The sequence below is a fragment of the Muntiacus reevesi genome, chromosome 3, assembly GCF_963930625.1.
Source record: "Muntiacus reevesi chromosome 3, mMunRee1.1, whole genome shotgun sequence".
NCBI classification, from domain to species: Eukaryota; Metazoa; Chordata; class Mammalia; order Artiodactyla; family Cervidae; genus Muntiacus; species Muntiacus reevesi.
Window position 1 is genome coordinate 11077206 of NC_089251.1, and position 21244 is coordinate 11098449.

Sequence of the window (21244 nt, forward strand, 5' to 3'; positions counted from 1 at the left end):
TAAGTGCCAGGCATTGCAATGTAGGTACAACCACCACCATGACTGTCTCAACTTGGAAGTCTGTCTACACTCAGCTCTGTGCCATGGGTTCACTGGAACGGTGAGCAAGACGCCTGAACATCTAGACGCCTGATGACAAAACCTAACATCATCTTGGCTGTGGCGGCACCCCCAGGACGAGCCTCACGAACCAAGCTCTGGGAAGGCTGAGCTTAAACACACGGATGAGAGAATTTGGAACCGGCTCCAACGACTAACAAGCAAAGACTTGAAGGGAAACAAACCATGAAGAGCATCAGCTCCCACGCCAGCAGGCTGGCCACGTCCCTGGCCTCCCTCTCCCCCTCATCCGTTCAGTTACTGAGGGCAGTTGGTTTCTCCCTCCTGGAAGTCTTGGGAATATTCCCTCTTCATGTCCAGCCCATTTAAGGTCAAAGCATCATGTGACCTCCTATTTTCACCTGACTTGTGACCAGCTACCAGGGACCTAAAACCCCAACCCCTTGTCAGTTTAAATCTGTAATGGGTTTCCCATTTGCTGCAGGTTCAAAACCAACAACAGCGTGGATTCCAGACCTTTCATAAACACCTGCTGTGCTATCTAACCTAAAGTGAAAGTGAAGTCGCTCAGTTGTGTCTGACTCTTTGCGACCCCATGGACTGTAGCCTACCAGGCTCCTCCGTCCATGGGATTTTCCAGGCAAGAGTACTGGAGTGGGTTGCCATTTCCTTCTCCAGGGGATCTTCCCGACGCAGGGATTGAACCCAGGTCTACCACATTGTAGGCAGACACTTTACCGTCTTGAGCCACCAGGGAAGCCCATCACCTTAACTAAGCACAGGTATTTAAATGCTTCCCTAACCTGACTGATCCTGCACCTTCAGCTTTGGTTCTTTCCTCTTCCTGAACATCGCCTCTCTCTGTCATACCCCACACTTCTGATCACCATCAGCTCACATGTCATCTCCTTTCTAGAGCTTTCCTTATCAACCCTGATCCCTGGGGCAGAACAAGCCACCCCATTCTCCAGGCTCTCTCTGCATCAGCTCCTCCCTCCCTGGGAGGCTTACCTCTACATGGCCTTTGTCTACTTATGTGTAGGGCTCCCCGGCAGACCCAAGGCAGAAAGGAGACGGGCATTTGCTGAATTTATAACACTTGGCAAACACTTCTTCAATTTTAATGGTCATTAATATTTGATCATTAAATTTTATCTACCATTATTGCTTTAGGAAGATTTTCATGAAGACTGCGGTACCATGCAGAACTAGTGACAGCTGTCCCCATCCCCTGAACATACGCACGTTCCTCTCTCGGAACAGTGACGAATATAACTGAACTTGGCATGTCCCAAGCAAAGACTTTCCAGAATGGAAGACACATTAACTGGGGCTTTCTCAGACAAGAACACCTTTCTCCTTCTTGGAAATTCATATGGTTCTTAGTGGGTCAGCTCAGCCTTGCATTTCTTTCCTGATGAAAATACTGTGAAGCAAACCAGTAAAACTCATAAACCAAAGGGGCATTTTAAGCTCTGTTTCTCAACCCCATTCATTCATTCATTCATTCAAAACCTCCATAAAAGCAAGCATGTTCAGTTTCTCCAAGTCTATGTGAATTTCACATACAATTCTACCCAGTTCAGCAAGCTTATTTTCTTAGGCTGACAGCATCCAGAGCTAGAAAGCTCCTTGAGATGAACAAACCACTAGCCTTGGACACAGAAGGTTAACAAAAGTCAGAGTTTGCATGTTCACTAAATTGTTTTTTCTGCACTGGGGATATTTCCAGCCCTGGGCTCTTGAGTTGTGAAAACCAAAATGATTTTTAGGATATAAGAGTAAGATCAATCACATACCATTTCCTTAACACCCACAATGCTGGATACTATGTTGGGTGTTTAAAACATACCATCTCACTCTCTTTGTGGCCCCATTTTACAGAAGAAGAAACTGAGGCTCAGAGAGGTCATTTACTCAATGTCACCTGGCTCGTGAGGGAATGGAGTGAAGAACTACCTCCTGCCTGGTCCAGAGCACAGCATCCTTGCCATCATGCAGCCTGGCTCTTTTCTCTAAGGATGACTTCAGGGAAACAGCAGTGCCTCCTGCCATAAAGGAAAATGCCTGTGCCATCAATTTGAGGTGTTTCTATGTCCTGAAACAGACAAGATTCGAGCCATGATCTCTCCCCAGACGGTGTTTAAATACCAGTGCTCCCTGAGAAGAGGGGAGAGAAAGCACTTGACTCTTTTCATTCCAGCCCCAGCCTGCAGTAGCCCCAGCATCAACGTGGCTGTGCCCCGGTTCCGCAGACCCGGCCAGATACTGGTGGACCGGGGGCATCTTCGCCGCCAGCCGCTTGCCAACGCTGAGTAATCGTATCTAATTACACTTAACTACGTCATTACCTACTCCAACATGTGCAAAAAGACACCCGGATGGTGCTGCCATCGCAGCCCACCACCTCCTCGCCTTGTTCATGAAATAATTACGGGCCTCTCTGCTCTGCCAAATGAGGCTGTAATTAACCCTAATTGCTCAAAATGCAACTGGCTAATTCTGGGAGATTAATCAAGGGGGACTCAATTGTTAGTGAATGACTTAATATGACAAATTGCTACATTACCCGAGGAGGCCCGCTGCCCCCAGCCATTGGGGAGGTGTCCTGGTGGACCCTGGACCAGCAGTGTCTACTGGCTTCCCAGCTTTCTAGGACCTGCCTCCCCACATTTCACTGAGGAAATGGGCCTCTACATCCCAGCCAGTGACTGGGATGGGGAGGATGAACAGCATGATTGTCTGTGAACCTCCTGTGTGCACACACATATGCAGTTTATACTTCACACATCACCTCTGTGTGAATCTACAGAGGTGCCCCCTTCCTTGGGCTGATGCAGTCTCACACCAGGAAGCACAGCTGAATGAGAGCTCAGGTACAGGAGAAGGATTTCAGACTCATCTTGCCTGGTCTTTGGGCAGTGTAGAACCTGTACAACTGTACATGGCAACCCTGCCCCCAAGCAGGTCAAACACGAGTCCACCTGAAGTCTTCCAACATAGCTAGGCAGTTAGAAACTGTGACAATCCTAACAAGGCTCAGGACGGTGGCTCTCTCTGAGTCTCCTCCTGATTTAGGTCTCAGAGGCCTGGGACAAAAGCCAACCCTCAACCATTACTTTTCATTACTCCTAGCTGCCCACAGCACCCAACAGCATCTGGCACTGGCCAATCTGTCCTGCCAAGCTCTTTGTCCCCCTCCAGGTGGGACAAAGCCACTTCCTCCAGGAGGCCTCTCTGGTCCCCTAGTTCAGACCACGTGCCTTGTTGGAGTTCCATGGCCCCCAGTTTCTTCTGCTTTCTTTCTTGTCTTTCTCTCCCGTGAGGCAGTGTGCTCCCTAAAAGCAGACCTGGCTCTGTTAGCACACGACCGTGTCCTGGGTGGATGCACGCCACACATCTGTAGCTCACGAACTTGGCAGGTGAAGCCCCACCCAGCAGATTCTGTTTAGGAAGGGAGGCAGACCCGGGAGGCAGTGTCCCAGCGCATGCGATCGTGGCCCTGACCCAACACCTGTGCACAGGTCTGGGCGCGGCACAGAGCGGGGGGGGGGAAGGGGAACGCTCCTCAGGGGCAGCGGCATTTGGGCTGAGGCCTGGAAGAGTCGAGGAGGGCACCCCAGCCACAGGGAAAGGTGCAAAGTGAAAGGTGTGGGGTGTACGAGCAGCCCAGAATCCCAGAAGCCACTTCCTAAAAAGCTGCGAAAGATTGCCTGGCTCTCCAAGGTTTGACACAGAGGGAGGGTGGGACAGGTAGAAGGGACCCAGTGGCCCTGAAACTCTGCTGCCTCCAGACAAAGAGGCTACAGGGAGGGCCAGAGCACAGCTGAGACCAGAAAGGAGGAGCCCGGCTCAGAGTCAGGGAGCACGTTCTGACCCCAGGTGCACCCTGCCTGCTCCCCTGCGCCCCTCACTCTGCCCAGGCCTCCAGGACTCCCTCTCCGTCTGTCCTTCTAACCAGCACTGATCCCTCTGAAATAAAGCCCTTCCATTCACATGGAAACCCCAGGGGCAGGTCCAGCGCCTGGCCTCCCAGCCCAGAGGGCATCTGTGAGTGTGGCTGACAGGTGGAGGGCCGAATGGTCAGGTGGTGACTCTGCCCCCATTACAGGAAGCCTTCAAGGTGTCTGGGGGCTGCCGAGGGGCTTCCTCCTATGGCAGGGATGAAGCAGCCTCAGGGATCAGTGATCCTCTGAGACTCTCCAACGCACTGCAGATGAAGAAGAAGGGCTTACCTGTGGGTCAGGAGGGTGTGCGGGCCCCAGGGTGTGGCAGAGGTTGTTCGGGTTCCCTCCGTGGGGCATGTGGCTGGGCTGTCCTGCCATCCTGCATGCCAGCCTCGCGAGGGCACGGGCTGCAACAGAAAATGAGGGCTTTCTTACACACAGGCCTGTGCACTTTCACTTGCCCCCTTTTACAGACGTGCAGGCTGAGGTGCCGAGCCGTCGGCATGGTGATGTGTCTCGGAAGTGGCAGCACTGGGGCTCGACAGCTCACGTGACACACCTCCATCCATTACGCTCTCCTGACCAGGCTCCTAGGACTAGCCCCGCTGGAGAGAGGTAGAAGCAGGCTCTGTGCCGGGAAAAGCCCGAAGGTGGCCTCCCAGCCGGCAAGAGAGGCGCCACATTCGACGCCAAGTGGGCCAGACTCCACAGCCTGTTCTTTCCACATCACTGTCCCCCATGCCTGACCCCCTGTCCTCATCCCAAACAATCCCAGGTTGGCAGCCTAGTGGCCAGGAGAGACTGACCCTGAGTCAGACTGCAAGTCTCAGATCAAGAAGGACCACCCGCCCCGCCCTTGCTGGGTCCTGGCGCACCAGACACTGGGAAGGGCGAGGGTCCCACTCACAGTCCTGTACAAACCTCCGGGCAGGGGCAGAGCCCTTGGCACACGGGAGCAGACCCCTCAACATCCAGGGCTTGCGCTGCCACATCAGAGGCCCCCCCCAGAGAGGACAGGCAAGGATGCCAGCCACTGGTTGCTATAGTAACCACAGTAGCGGTCCCAGATGAAGCACCTGTCATGTGCCCAGGCCTGAGCTGAAGGCCATCTCAGCATCACTCCCAGCAGACAGGCATGGCCTGGGCAGGACCCAGGCCCAGGCACACAGAAGAGGCTGTACAGCCCCTTTTCCTCCTCAGGAGGAAAGCCCTCCACTCACGCACCAGCATTTCTGCAGCACCTAAACAGCGGTCTTGAGGGCCAGGCTCGGGCTCCCACGGGACACCTGGAAGATGGGGTGCAGAGCAGGCAAGTGACAAGCACCCCCAATGAGGCTGCTGCTCCTTCCACCTGGCGTGCCCCTGGCATTCCCGTGGGCACCTCTCTCTTGACCCACCCCAAAGAGAACCCGGAAGGACTGGCCAGGCTACTGGAGCAGCACTGTCTACACCCTATAAAGTGCTAGAGTCACCATCCCCAGGAAGCAGTGGCCTGGGGGATGAGTGTACACCCCAGTCCCCAGCCCCTGGGCAGGACAACTCTGAGGTGCAGATGCCCAAGCGGGGTGAGCTGGTCAAGATCACACCCCCTGCTTGTCTGCTCCCCTACCCCTTCATGGTTTTGCCCACACGGCCTCGTCTCAGCATCCACTTCTGGAGAACCCGAGCCTGGACACCATCGTTCTCTCTGAACAGACTCTGCCTCTCACCACCTATGAGTAACTTGGTCATCCCCGGCCATCCCCACGAGCCAAACCACAAGCAGACAGGCTTCTCCTGGTCCAGAGGGTCGGCAAGCCTGGCTGCACATGTCTCCTGAGTGCACACGTGCCCCACGTGAAGAGGGTGGTGGGCCGCGGGAAGGAACCCACACCGAACCCACCCCCTTCACAACTGGAGTTGGCATGGTCAGAGCCCAGCAGACCTGGTCACACGTTGCTCTTCCTTTCTCCCCACTGTAGTTTTTTCTGGCAGTCAACAGGCCAGCCCTCCCAGGCTCCGAGATGTCTATAACACCTGTCAAAGGGTCGCCACCAAGCCCTGAATCACCCGCTAACCCGGACCCTTGGCCTCCATGGCTCTGCCCTCCAAGAGCCTCCCTAGAATGTGCACACTGGCGTCCAGCGCCCGACCTTCCTGTGTCCCCCGGGCAGGCCCAGCTCCTCCCTCGCACCCCTCTCTAGGTAGATGGCAGAAAGTGAGGCCGCGTGGGGCATGGCACTGTCCGCAGGTGGTGCCTGCCTCAGCCAAGCAGGAAGGCTCGGGGCCAAGAGCACCGGCCCAGCATGGCCCGGCCCAATGTTCTCCTGCCTGCGACCCCCGCTCATGGCATTTTGGGGCTTCCCTGGTGGCTCAGACGGTAAAGATTCTGCCTGCGATGAGGTAGACCTGGGCTTGATCCCTGGGTCGGGAAGATTTCCCTGGAGGAGGGAATGGCAACCCACTCCAGTATTCTTGCCTGGAGAATTCCAAGGACAGAGAAGCCTGGCAGGCTAGAGTCCACACGGTCACAAAGAGATGGACACGACTGAGCGACAGACATTTTCATTTTTCATTTTCATGGCATTTTATGATCTTCATCCTAATGTGTGTGTGTAGATAAAGAGATGGATCTCTCGATATCGCTCTCTGCTCATCTCTTGATGTGAGTCCCTTGGAGGGTATTACGGGGTGTGCCTGTACATCTGAAGTCTCTGCCACCCCATCCCCCCCGCCTCTGATACAGCCCAGGCCACCCTCTGCCTGGACCTCTGGGTTACCTCCTCCACAAGGGCCTCCGAGGAGGATTCCTCAAGTCCAGATGGGCCCCCAGCCTCTCAGCACCTCCCAACCATCTGTGCCTGGGCTTCTGCACTGGAGTGCACACACCCCCACCCCCTCGCCCCGGGTGACACACTGAGGACCTGGGTACGAAAAGCCCCGGGATAAACAATAAACATGAGCGGCTTCCCCAGGCAGTGCTGTTACTCAGGAGGGAAATGTGTGCAACAATAAGCCGGATACAGAGGGAACGAAATGTAAAATGCGCATGAATTTTAAGATAAAACCGGAGACTCCTGCAGGCTCTGCAGCTGCTTCGGGCTGCACCCCTAGACCCCTCGGGGTGACATGTTCACCGTCCTCCGCCCTTAGGGAGACCTCCGGGGGTAGGCTGGAGGAGAACTGTCTTCAGCAAGAAGGTTCTGTCTTTATCTCAGAAGGCACCAGGCGCGGCCCACAGGCCAGGTCCGTGCGTGACTGGCGCTCAGAGACGATGTGGGTTAGAAACCACAATGAAGCCATCTCTAGTTTCCACGTCCCGCCTCACCCAGCCTCCTGGGGCCAGGAGGCCTGGGTTTATAGCTTGGCTCTGTCACTCCCCAGTTGGGACTTTGGGCAAGTCACACTGGGCAGAGAGCTAGGAGGTATCTGGCAACGTCATCTCCCACGTCCCCATGTAGCGATCATCTAATATCTGTACCCAGAGGTGGTCTGCAGGCTCTCAGGAATTCACCCCGTTTCTCACACAGGCCCCAACAGTAAGGGGCCCTGGTCTTATCAAAAATAACAGTAATAGGAATTCCCTACTGGTCCAGTGGTTAAGAATCCGCCTGCCAATGCAGGGGGCATGTGTTCGATCCCTGGTCCGAGAAGATTCGACATGCTGAGGGGCAACTGAGCCCACGTGCCACATCTACTGAGCCTGAGCCTGTGCCCCTGCTCCCACAACGAGAAGCCACTGCAATGAGAAGCCTGCCCACCACAGCCAGAGAGTAGCCCCCACTTGCCACAACTAGAGAAAGCCCATGTGCAGCAACGAAGACCCAGTGCAGGTAAAAACATAAATTAAAAAAAATTAAAAATAAAGAAAGCTGAGCACCGAAGAATTGATGCTTTTGAACTGTGGCATTGGAGAAGACTCTGGAGAGTCCCTTGGACTGTATGGAGATCCAACTAGTCCATCCTAAGGGAAATCAGTCCTGAATATTCACTGGAAGGACTGATGCTGAAGCTGAAACTCCAATATTTCAGCAACCTGATGCAAAGAACCGACTCATTGAAAAAGACCCTGAGGCTGGGAAAGACTGAAGGCGGGAGGAGAGGGGGGCACCAGAAATGAGGTGGTTCGATGGCATCTCTGACGCGATGGACATGATGTTGAGTAAACTCAGGGAGTTGGTGATGGACAGGGAAGCCTGGCGTGCTGCAGTCCATGGGGTCACAAAGAGTTGGACATGACTGAGCAACTGAACTGAAGAGTGTCCTTATCATGCTGGGCCCCACATACCCTTCACCTCTGTTAGCCTCTTAACACCTCCTCCACGAGACAGATTCTGTTACTGTTCCACTTAACAGACAAGGAAGCTGAGGCCCGGGGAGGTTATGAGATTTGCCCAGATCATAGGTAGCGGAGCCAGGGTGCAGACCTGTGACAGCATCTTTGCCCCAAACCCCTGGTGCTGGTAAGAGCACCCCCAAGGCTCTTACCAGCAGAACATCATCTTCCTTTTCAGCAGTACCCACGAAACAACCCCTGCCCCCCAATTCACGAACAGGGCTCACGAACGGGGCAGTGCTGCGTGGGCAGGGGTGATCCCAGGGGCGGTGGGCCATGAGGGGTCATTCCCCCACAGGGACCCCAGAGCTCTCTCTCTTCGGAATGGCACCAAGTGGATGCGGTACTGCCATCTGCATGCCTGGTCTGCCAAGCCCTTGGGGTAACTTCCTGTTCCTAAGAGCGGTTCTGCCCAGAACCTAATAGAACTGGCTGCAGCTCATGTCCCTGTGACGAGGAAGGGCCTTTGTTCCAGGAAAGGAGTCTGCAAGTCATAGCACCCCCAAGTGCCAGAGAACCACAACAGAGAGGATGAGGCAGAGGGGGAGGGATGGGGAGGAAGGAAGGAAGTGAAGGTTCTCTCCGAGGCATCCAGTGGCCAGATCTCTTCCACTCAGCCTGGGCTGTCGAAAGACCGATTTTACAGACGGAGTCTCAGGCTCAGAGAGGGAACACAAAATGTCATGTTGGGAATAAGCTACAGAGGGACGCTCTGAACCCCACTCTGACTCCAACGTGCCACCCAGGCTTAAGACAGCCTTTGCCTCTTGAGGCTCTCTAGGGTGTTGGATTTCAGTGGATTTACATTCTGTCTGGCTCTATCTCGGGGCTTCCCTGGTGGCTCAGATGGTAAAGAGTCCACCTGCATTGCAGGAGAGCGGGGTTCAATCCCTGGGTCGGGAAGATCCCCCGAAGAAGGGAATGGAGGCCCACTCCAGTGTTCTCGCCTGGAACATTCCATGGACAGAGAAGCCTGGTGGGCTACAGTCTACGGGGTCGCAGAGTCGGACACGACTGAGCGACTTTCACTTTTTTTCACACCCCTGGAAATTCCTGCCAGAAACCCCTCGTTAGGGGGTTCAGCTGCAGAAAGACCAAGGCAAAGGGACGTGGAGGGATGAGATGCGAAGAGCAGGGTAGAGTCTGCACACAGGGCATCTCCGGGAGCTGCCTGTCTCATGGCTCCTGCCAAGTCACAGAACAATGGGGCCCAGGCTGCCAAGCCCAAGTCAGGGGCCAAAAATCTGTGGAATGTGAGACCCGGAGCCGCAGGCCACACTGAGCGCCACCTCACAGAGGGCCTTTCTTCTGCAGGGAGTGAGAGCCCTGCATTTCCAGGGCTCCCCAGCCCGGGGTTCACACATGTCTGTCCCCCAAGTGCATGGGGACTGGATGGACAAGCCCGGTGAGGAAGGCCCAGGGCCTGTTTGGGAGCCCGACCTGCTTTGGGTTCAAACCCTGGCTTGGTTGCCTTTACTCCTTCATTTGGAAAATGGGGCTAAGATCTACCTTTGAGGGTCACTGAGAATTAAAAGCGCTAACAGATGTAAACTCCTCAGGACAGAGGAGGGTCCGCTGAGGCTTTAGCTGCTACCAGTGTCGTTTCCACTAACCACCCCTGGACAAGGGAGGAGGGCCTGACTCCATGCGACAGACACGGGAACCGGGGCTCAGAGAGGGGCGGGGATTTGCCCAGGGTCACAGAGCCAGTAGGACAGGGCTGGGCTGCCGGACCCCAGATCATGCTCTTCACTGCACGGCTTCTTTGGGGTGACTCTGCAGCAAACACCCTCCTCAGCGTTTACAAGACCTGGAGCTGCTTCTGCAAAGCCCCTGACAAGCTCCTCTGGCCCTGGCCTTTGGCAGGGCTCTTACTAATGTGGGGCGTGACCCTGAGGAGGTGGGTGCGTGGGTTTAGTCTGGGCATTTCCTGGAAGGGATCGGCTCCCACACTGGGCTCCGAGGCTCCCCAAGAGGCCTTTCTGATCACCACTGTCGCCTGGCGCTGTCTCCTAATTTCTAGAACTTCCTCTAGGGCAAAGTCACGACCTTCCATTGCCTCCTGCCAAATACCACACTTGGTGGAGGATGGCGGCTCACTGAGGCCTTATCCTCCCAGGAAAAATGACCCAGGACACCAGGAAGGCTCAGGCCAGACCCAGCTTGGGCCAGGAATGGAGGCCTGAGTGTGCGAGGGTCGTGGGGGTGCAGGTATCTGTCTACACCGCACCATGCTCCTCAACCCTGAAGTGGGAACAGCGAGTGTCCACTTGCCCTTCTCTGCAAGCGTGTGTGCATGGGCACGTGTGTACGTATATGATCAGGTCACAGGCTTTAAGCAGAGCCACATTCTCGGCCTGTCCACTGGGGCAGGGTCGTCACTACCCCAGCTTTGGGGGTGAAGCTGGTGAAGGCCTGTGTGGCTCCCAGGCTGAGAGGCTGCCACACCCTTAGAAGGACCTCACCGGCAACCCCGGAGGCTCGGTCTCAGCTGGACGCCGTACCCTCTGCCCATTCTCTGGGGAAGGCCCCTCTATTCCTGCCAGCTGAGTGAAAAGCTTCACAATTTGTTTTTCCAAAGTAGGAAACCAACCTGGTGACTCCCCAGCCTCCTACATACACAGAACGAGTGGCCCGACACCAGAACGGGCACAAGGGCCTAGTTCTGCTGGTCCAGCAAGCTCCTGGCCACAGAAGCTTAGGAAAGGTGCCCACGGCTGGGGTGGCAGGGGGAGGAGAGGTGCCACAGGCCGGCATGGCCCAACACACCCCTACACAGACGGAGGTCTGAGGCCCAGCAGGAGACAGGCGGTTCACAGGCTGGCCACTGGGGAGGTCAAGGCCAGACCAGCTTCAGCATCAGCCGGCACCCACAGCAATGCCGCCCCAGGCTGAGTAATTTGACATCTTCCAGGAAACCCAAGTGGTGCCATCAAGTCCATTTTGCAGATGAGGAAACCAAGGCTCCAAGGGAAAACGTGACTTGCCAAAGCAAACACCCTCCTCAGTGTTTCTGAGAACTGGGGTGCCTTTGCAAAGCCCCCTGACAAGTTCCTCCCGCCCGGGCCTTCAGCAGGGCTCTTACTAAAGTGGGGCACGACCCTAAGGAGAGGGATGCTTGGGTGTAGTCTGCCATTTGCTCCTCAGACCAGGGAGGCTGTGACCGACGAGGGAAAGAGATACCACTGATGACCTGGCATCCTCGCATGGGGCCTGGGCAGTAAGGATCGCCCCCTGACACGGACCAGTCCTAACGACAGCCCACGCTGGTGGAGCCCTCACTGTGTGCGCCAGGGACGTGCCAAGGGCTGTGCACGCCTGGTTCCACCCCACAGCCACTTTGTGCGGGGGCTGCTACAATCCACATAGTGCAGAGGAGGAAACGAAAGTTCAGGCTGGTTAAGTGACAGGCCCACGGCCACACAGTAGGCAGTGGGCAGAATTGACATTTGAAACCAAGTGTGCCTGCCTCCTCTGGTCCATACTTCCTCTGACAGGGAGGGAGGGAATGAATGAATTCCGGCCCAGGAGTGTGGTTCTGGCTGCTGCTTCCCCCATCCTGGCCCCCCTTCCCTTCTGGGGTTGAGATAAGGAGACGTTGCCCATTCATCACTTGACAGGAAGCAGCTCAATCTCAGGCCAGAGTTACAGGGGCCGGGGAGCTGCAGGGAAAGAACCACAGATGGTGTCTGGCTTCCCGACTGGTCCTGGGTCCCCTCATCCCACCCCCAAAGTCACACTCACTACTCAGATTCCATGGCTCCACGACCAGTAGGAGGCTGGCTTCTCTGAGACCTGGGACCACTTGCGGCCCCTGGAAGGGCGGTGCAGCCTGTGCAGAGAGGTCCCTGAGCCCCCTCCTCAGGGTAGCAGGGTTCCCCCACAGGGTGGGCCTGCAGACCCTGGAGGCCAGCGGCTGAGGGGACAACGCAGTGCCCACCCAGCAAGGGGGTCTTTCTGCCCACTCAGCTCACCTCCCTTCCGGCACCCCTATCCCATCCTTCTCCTGTAGCTTGCCATCTCCTCACCCACCAGCCACCCCCATTTCTCTCCAGCCCGGGGCCTCTCTGCCAGAGCTCCAGACCCCAACCACCCAAAGTCCCAGGCACTGAGGACTCACCTGCCCTTCCCTGGGTCCCCATGTCGGCGATGGGGTCTCCTGTCTGCCCAGGAAGCCAGCAGGAATGCAGGCGCAGCCCACGGACGCCTCGCCCTCCCTGACAACCCACACTGGGGCTTCATCTAGGCTGCCGGTTCTTTGCCCAAACAAGTCTGCACTCACCCACAGACCCTGCCCTCTGCTGGCCTGGGCCCTTCTCAGTGGGGTCCCTGGAGTTGGCTCTGCCTGATGACCCAACCTCCCATCAAGGGAGGTTCCCCCCCTCAACATGATACAAATCCCAACCTACCGCTCCGCACCCCCCCAAAAAAAAACTCCCCAGAAAGAGGCCCACACGCCTGAGCGAGGCATCCCAAACTCTGTCCAGCTGGCGCCGGCCTGCTGTCCTGCAAGCCTACCCTGCCCCAGGCCCCTGCACGTTAAGGACCTTCTCATCCCAACCACACAGCACCCTGAACCTTCCAGGTCCTTCCACACTTCAGCCTCTGCCCGGAACGTAGGACCACCCATGAGGCAAAGTCCGTCTCCTGCATCAGGACCGGGTTCCGGGCCCTAATCAGGTTCAGACTTCTCGTGGGACCCTAGGAAAGCTCCACCCCCTCCCGCATCCATGAAGTGGACACAGCTGGACCCCGTGGGGTGGGTACCCAGGGGCAGTCAGGTATACCAGGCCCCCCTCCCCATCTGACGGCGTTCACACAGGCTTCTCCCCTGAAGTCTGGTTGTTTGGGTACAAACTGCTCCCTCTGTCACTCTGCCCTCCTCCTCTGCCGGCCTTTCAAGGCAGGGACTGAGTTCAGAAGTCATCTCTAAACTGTCAGGGCCTTGCCCAGGGCCAGGCACAGAACGGGTGTCCAGTGGGAGCTGGCTGAGTAAAATTCTGATCAGTCAGTGGAGATGGGGCTCCTCGCATCCTCCTGATGCCCCAAGCAAGAAACACCTGCCTCCACGCTCAGATTCCCCGAGGTCTCAGATCAGGCAGAGGTCACCAGGCAATTGAAAACATACCACGCCTGCACTGCGGGGATTTCCTGAGCCTTTTTAAAATCAAGGAGGCTCCGGATCACCTTTTACTTTCTCCTCCGTGGGTAATAAAACCCAGTTCTGTGAGCAAAAGAAAATGTAGGAACCTTCAGCATCTCTCAGAGCAATGGGCATTTGGTTTCTTCCCCGGGAGGGCCTTTGGCGCCAGGACCTGGTGAAGGAAGATCTGCCCAGCCCATGCTCTGCACCGGGGAGTGACCGCAGCACCCTGGCACGCTCCCCCACGAGTCTGCACCACCCTCTTACAGATGAGGAAACAGAGGCGTGGAAAAGCCAAGTGACCTGCCAAGCCAGTGATGCTGGTAAACGGAGTGCACCTGTGTCAGAACCCAGCTCCGACTCTCTGAAGTCTGGGTTTTAATCTCATTTTCCCAGTGCCATCCTTGGAGACCATGGAGCTGGGGGAAGCTGGTGGTCTCACTCTGCAAGGAGCCTCAGGACCCTTGGGCGGGCCCACCATCCCAAGGACCCCAGTCCACCAGGGAAACGAATTTGGTCTCTCCTCAAGGCCTTGGTAGGTTCCGCTTCCCCTGGCCTGGAATGAACTGCCTCCTGGCAAATCTGGATCCTCCTTCTGGGCATAAACTAGGGTACCTCCTCCAGGCAGCCTTCCTGGACTCCCTCAGACAGTGAGTGAGTGACTCCCAGTCTCCACTGGCCTGGTCTCTATGCCATCACTGCCTGTTCCCACATTTTCCTCTCCCTCAAATGGAGAATTTCTTCAAGGGCAGAGACCAAATCACTCTCCTTGTGGCCCCAGCAGGCCACAGAGGGTGGTGATCTAGTACATAAACACCGGGGGCCAGGAGGAAGAAGCCTGGGAGAGCAGAAGTTCCTCTAGCCCTGTGTCCTGTCTCAGGCCACAGATACGGCCCTGCCAACCAACAGCTGAGGGGGAAACCCAGCAGAGCTGCCCTCGGGGAGACGCAGGCTCAGTGCTTGTAAAAAGCCCGCCCTGAGCCCCAGGAGGACATCCGCAATCCCACAGGTGGCCTCTCTACGGGGGAAGTTCTTCAACCCCTGGCCTCCCCTAATTTTCTCTCCTGCTCTCATTTTAAGGTTTGAAAGAATGGCTATTCCCAGCAGGAGAAACTTCCATGGAGCCCTCACTGCTCAGGCATCAGGAAGGGCCCAGGAAGCCAAAACCCACACTGGGGAGAGAAGAATTATCAGTACTTTTTCCACTTCCCTCGTAACCTTGGGAGTTCTGGAAAGTCCGGGATCACCCAGTGTGAACCCCTCCAACCTGAGCAGTGACAGAGGCCATGCCAGGCTGATGACCCTGGCCCACTGGCAGCCCCCACCAGGCATGTTGTCAAGGGGGCGGCAGGGGCAGAGAGGCAGCCAAGGTCTAGACCCCAGAGGTCTCTAGGTCCTGTCTCCCTATCACTCGCTAGGCACACCCTCAAGGGCAAAGAGAGCAGCCCCAGGTGGCTGGAGAGGGTGAGGGGATCCCGACAGTGGGAGGGAGGGCAAAGGCCAGTACCTTGCAAAGTGGCTTCTGCAGAGCTCCGGGAAGGTCTCGGCTCAAGTTGAAAGGCAGATGCTCACACAGTCCCGGGACCTCTGGGGATCTGGGTGGCCTCTCTGTGCCAGGGCTGGTGGAGGAAGAGGGACCAGCCCGGTCTCCGCACGGGACTTCCCCTGCCCAAGACTCCCGTCCCCAGCCACTGCCAAAAGGAAACTCCCCCACCACGAGCTGCTCCAAAAATAGCTCCGGCTGCCACCTCCGTGGTGAAAGGAACTTGTCAGCCACCAGGGAGCCTGCTGCTCACCAGGGACTGGAATCTGATGGCAGCAGCCACCAGTCTTAAGAGAGAGCACCTGTGTGTACCCGAAGCTGGGGGGCGGGCTTGGGATGCGACCAGAGTCCACTCTGGGATCGCTCGGTCCTGCTCCCCCATTTTACTCTCCAGGAAATTGAGACCAGAGGGCAAGAGACTGGCCCGGGGCCACGGGCACAGCAGTGGCAGCGCCTGGCCAGGACCCGCTCTCCTAAACCCACTCCACACACCCACACGGTCAGGCAGCAGAATCTGGCCTGCAGGCTCCACCACCCCCTCACTCCCAACCCAGAGCCCAGAAACCGGACCGCCGACACGGAGATTACACCAGCCTCGGAGGGATGAGGGGTCCTGCCCTCAGCCCCGGGGCTGCATCCTCACCCACTCCCCCTGGGGCCCAGCAAATATGAAGAGCCATCAATATTCTTACTGTCTCTTTAAAAGCATAACCCTTTCTAGGAGCTTCCCTGGTGGCCCAGTGGTTAAGACTCCGTGCATGGGTCTGGGTGGATCCATGGTCAGGGAACTAGACCCGTGTGTCATAACTAAGACCTGGCGCAGCCAAACAAATTAAAAGCTGAACCCTTCCTAATCTCTCTTTTGTGAGCTGAGCCAAAAAGATTTGTTGCCTAAGAGATGAGAGCCTTGGTAGGCAGCAGCACGGAGTTCAAGTCCTGGCTCTGGCCGCACCCCAGCTTAGAGGGCTCCGAGGCCCTCACGGGTAAAACGGGGATGCACAAAGAGTACCCAGCGCCCCAGACTCTGGGGGGCTACATTACGGGACTCAGAAGTGCTTAGCCCCGGGCCCGACACACAACAGAGCCCCAGTCATGGAGTCAATGTCATTACATCCTTACTTTCTGGCCCCATGCTCCCCCAAACCAGGCTGGGTGCATCCAGAAACCGAGAGCTCAGAGTTCCCGCCTTCCCTTCCTTCCACACGTCCTTCTAGCTGCTGTCTCTGCCCAGGGCCAGTGCTGACCACTGGTAACCCCAAGAGCAGACAGATGGAAACCCCCTTGCTCTTATGGGATCGTAGGAGAGCACCCAGCAACCCGTGGACAGATAACCACAAGCCAGAAAAGAGCAGTAAGAGAGCCCCCAAGAAAAGGCCAGATAGACCCTCACTCTGTGACCCAGTCAAGGTCACGGCCAGCTCCTTATGTGAGGTGGAGTCCAGGGTTGTGGGGGGCCTGGAAAGATGAGCAAGGTCAGCACCAGAGGGGAGGCGAGTCTGGCGGAGAACACAGTGGGATCAAAGGCCTGGCGGCCAGCGGACCTGCGGGCACATGAGAGAAGGCAGGGACGCCTCCAGGCCCGCTCCAGCCCTCCATCTCCGAAAAGAGCTCCCATGGCCGACACCTGCCTCCTTCTCCAGAATGAGAGCCAGCTCCACCCTGGGCCAGCCAACCCCCGTGCCCCATCTGCAGCTCCACCGCTGGGACTGACACGGGCATATGGCAGCTGAGGCCCCGGAGGACAGAGGGAGCCGGATCCTGGCACCGGGGCTCGGCCACCTGCCAGCGCACCTTCCCCACCAGCCGGGCCCAACTGTCGGGCATATGCCAGGTGTCGGCCCCCTGGGTGGCTGCGGCTGGGCCCTTGGCCAGCTGTCCACAGGTCTGGGGGTGGACGGAGCCCCAGTGCACGGGGCACCCCTTCGAGGACTGTCCTTCATGACCCAGCGAGCTGGGAGGCATCTGCCTGCACCCACAGTAGAGGCTCCAGTCAGGCCGGTCAGGCCCTCGGGTTGGGCACTTTCTGCCAAACCATTGTTTCTCTCCTGCTTCTGGCGTCCTGTCTGCTGGAGACAAATTTCCTCCAGGATGCTCATCTAGGACATGCTAGCGCCTAGGGGAAACACAGATTGTGGGAGTCTTTCTCTTCCTCCTGACCGGAGTAGCCAGAACCTTCCAGAAGTCTACCTTGGCTCTGATGAGTTTCCATGCCTGTGGGCACACATGCACTGCGTCACCCCCCACCTGTCCACCTGGGACTCGGAAGAGGGGGTGGAGCTGTGCTGAGGGGCAGAGTCCCAGTGGCCCCCAGACTCTCAGAGCCTCCCGGGTCACCTTGAGCCTCCAGCATGACCTCCGTGCGGCTCAGTGTGGCTCAGTCTATGGGCGACAGTGTCTTCTCCCTCTAGTCCTGCCACCCCCGGAGGAGTTCTGGGCCAGCACATAATCTCTGGTGAGGCCCTGGACCTGCCTGTGTTGCATTTCCACTCCCAGGACCCCTGCGGTCCCTGAGTTGGTCTGGGAAGTTATGTGGCCATTTTTAACTCCTCGAGGGTGAATCCTGCTCTGAGCCTCGGGGTGTGGCGTGGTGGATCAGGACTCGTTTGGAAATCTCAAAGAGCCACATGGCCTTGGGAAAGTCATGGCCTATCTCCCGGCCTCAGTCTCCCCACCTTCAACACGGGTGGGTCAGGCTCTGCAGTCTTTGGAGGGCTCTTCATGGGTCAACAATTTTTATGAGGCTGACAGAGGATTTGCGACTCACTGGCACGGACTGTATCTGAGCTCCGGGAGCCTCTATCTAATCCCAGGCTCAGGTCTGGGAGGAAAACCAGACCTTCTGGGTCTGGGATTGCTAAGGGACTCTCTCTCTCTGGCCTTGGAAGGCTTTGTCAGCCCCCCAGGCCCTGCACACTGCCCTCCCCACAAGTCACACTCCCTCGCAACAAGTCACAGCCATATGGGGAGACGGCTCAGAGGCCTCCTGGCTCTCAGACACACCACCGTGGAGGTGGAATGTGCACACGGGGCATCCACACACAGAGTGCCCCTCAGATGAGAGGTGCAGGCCAGATCCTGGAGGGGTGTTGGAAGCGTGTGTGCTTACAAAGCCACCCTGCAAGGCAGACAGCGCATCCATTTGACAGATGAGGAAACTGAGGCTAGTGAGGTCACATGACTTGCGGACGTGTCCCAGCTGGAGAGAGAGCGTGGATGGAAAGGTGGGCCTGAGTCCTTGTGGTCATGGGGGAACCAGACCTAAGTGCTTAACTGCACTGCAGAATCAAATCAGGGGCCACCGATGCCAACTTGGGCCAATCAAGGGGGCTGCAGGGATCTGCAGGTGGCATCTGATCTGGGACCTGAGGGCCCAGAAGTGAGGTGAGGCAGCCCAGCACAGACTCTGGACTCTGACAGCCCCAAGTTCAAATCCTGCACTTGCCTCTGTCCACCACAGGAATTCGGCTACCTCTCTGCAGCTCCCTCCTCTGTGAACAGGGGCTGGGTAGGACCCATCTCATGGGGTTGTCATGAGGACAGAGTGGAGGATATGCAGCTCAGGACAAGCAGGATGTAGCATACACAAGAGTTCAATAAATGTGGCTGTTGCTACTATTATGATTACCATTATCACCATAAAGAACCAGCGCTCATTCAACAGCAACGTTTCCACAATTACTTCCAGCAACTCTGTCTGTGAACCAACCGTCACAATAAGGTCGGTCCTCATTCCTCAGGGGTCCCAGATCTCATGACCTGTGAACGTGGCAGGAGGTGACCTCTGCCTCTGGGGATTCTCCCCTTCTGGGGGGAAATGGGAGAGACCACACTGGCTCCTGCTGTGTGCTCCAGGAAGCTGGAAGTGATGGCAAAGCATTTTACAAAGTTACCAGGACGATGAACCTGAGCCGCCTCCCTCCCCGCACTGTCTCAATAAAATAAATCTTGGCCCACGGCTGGCGAGAGACCCTATATATTTACATGACGATAGTGCCTCATGATCACAGGGCTCGTGGTTGCAGCAAGCAGCGTGTGGCAGGGATGACAGTGGTCCTAGGAGACTCACTATTTTCCAGCGACTTTTATTGTCCATTATATCCCGGCGTTTACAGGGCTCTGCTCCGGGCCTGGCAGGAATATCACACACGGTGGGGCTGGCAGGCCTTAATATTCCAGTCTCGGTGCTGCAGATCAGCTTTCGCATCTCATCCATCCCCCTCTCCCCAAGTCTTTGTGTGATACTGAGACCCCAGGGAGCTCCAGGGGTTCTAAAGGGAGAGGGTTGTGGGGAGGGGTCTAGGTATGCCCACCCAAGCCATCTGCTTGGTTCCAGTCTGTCATCCCACAAAGGGGACACCATCAACACTGTGGCCTTCCTTGGGCATGGGAGGGGTGCACGGGGTACTGGAGCCATGAGTCCTGGCCTGTGGGGGGCTGCTTGCTAACTTCTCAGGGATTCTGTGAGACAGTTATCACCTTGGTTGCCCGCACTCAGGCATGGCAGGATATTTATTCCATGGAAATTGGCAAATGCTACAAATCAAGGCTTTGTGCAAATCCCCCTCCCTCCCACCCCACCACCCCTCGGCCTGGGGACCTATTTGTTAAAACACCAGCACAGCTCAGGGAGGGGGTGACCCAGCAGGCCACTGTGAGCACCAGGAAGGACACACGGACTTAAGAGTCAGGCATGAATCCTGACTTCCTCACACTCCACTTGTGTGTGACCTTAGGTAAATGACTTCACTTTTTTAAGCCTCAGCTTTCTTATTTGTAAAATGGGGACATACCTGAACTCCCAGGTTGTTGTAAGGATTACAGCACTTCACAGCAAGTTCCCTGGGTGATGCTTAGTATATACAGCGGGTGCTTAATAAATGATACCTATTGTTATTCACTGATTCACACTTACTGAGCACCTACTCTGTACCAGGCCCTGAGTGACAGGGATATAGAAAGCCCCACGGGATGACAAATATAAAATTCTTCACATCTGGACAGTTCTTGACTGTTCTGCAGATGCATTTTTACCCACACCATCTTATGAAGCCTCAGGACAACTTTGAGAGGTGGGCACAGCAGGAGAGATGCCCATTTCTGAAACGAGGAAATAGGGGCTCAGGGCTGGAGGTGACTTGCCTGAGGCCCCTGCCAGGGCCTATCAAAATAGGGCTCAGTCCCAATTCCACTCCAGGCCCACGATGGCACCCATCCCTAAATTCTCAGGTTCAGCCAGGCTGGCCTCCTGATGGTGCCAGGAGAAGCCAGGGCGAAGGGACTCCTGGTCTACGATCCGGGTTCTAGTCTTGGTTCCATGGCCTCCCTGCTCTGGGTCCTTCCCCACCTGGGCCTGCGGTTCCCCATCGGAAGGCTGAGAGGGCTGCACTCAGGGTGCTGTTGGCCCTGATGGGTGAGGGTCTGCCTCCAGACTTCCTGGCTTGGCCGAATGTCCCTCTGTCCCCCACAGTCAGGGAGGACTCGGGCATATAAACATCTCTGGTGCCCTAGCCGGAGCCCAGAAGAACAAGAGCCTCTTAAGCAGGAGAGAAGAGAGCATGAGTGGGGTCTCCCGTCCACTTATTTGGGGCTTGCCAGCTCACCCTGCTGGTGGGGCTCATCCACCCATTTCGCAGATAAGGAGACTGAAGCTCAGAGAGGGGTGGCGTCACCAGCCTGGGAACTGGGATTCACCCCCTAGGCTGGCAGCCTCCAGAGCTTGTGGCTGGGGTGCCCGCCAAGCCCCTCGGCCCTGACGTCTGCAGATGGGACAGTTGGCCACCCGGCCTCAGCCCAGAGGGGTCGAGGAGCATTTTGCTGAAACAAGACAGCAAGAAAAGTACAGGCAACTTTGATGACTCAAATAACCTTTGAAACTAGGAGGTGGGCGGAAGTGGGCAGCATTTCTGGTGGGTTTCACCTCACTTCCTAGAAGGATGCGTCACCAGCTTTAGTTTAGTCAGCGCTCACCCGACCGTCAACGCGGATCTGCGCTCTGGGTGGCATGTCTCAGTTCACTTGTCCCCAAGGCAATTACAGGCTGGCAGGTGGGGGCCGTCCAGTCAAGGCAGGGGGTGGAGGGAGGGAACTCTTCTCATTTTACAGATGAGGAAACTGAGGCTCAGAAAGAGGACAGGGGTTGGTTCAGAGACACAGAGCAGGTACCTAAGTTCAACTTCCTTTGCCAGAAGGTTAATTTTTCTCTTTGGGGAGATAGAAAAGGAAAGCTTCTGCAGCTT

General features: G+C 56.6%; 1 protein-coding gene across 4 annotated transcripts in view; it reads right to left on the reverse strand.

The window, feature by feature from the left end:
- Positions 1 to 21244, reverse strand: part of NEK6 (NIMA related kinase 6) — an 84844-nt gene that overhangs the window by 37213 nt on the left and 26387 nt on the right. For 3 of the 4 annotated variants that reach the window (XM_065928473.1, XM_065928477.1, XM_065928476.1), the window contains exon 2: positions 4296 to 4414. In XM_065928473.1, coding sequence (XP_065784545.1) covers positions 4296 to 4414 — 119 coding nt within the window. Of the gene's footprint in view, positions 1 to 4295; positions 4415 to 14972; positions 15130 to 21244 lie in introns of those variants that run through there. The other variant, XM_065928475.1, reaches the window with a different exon arrangement.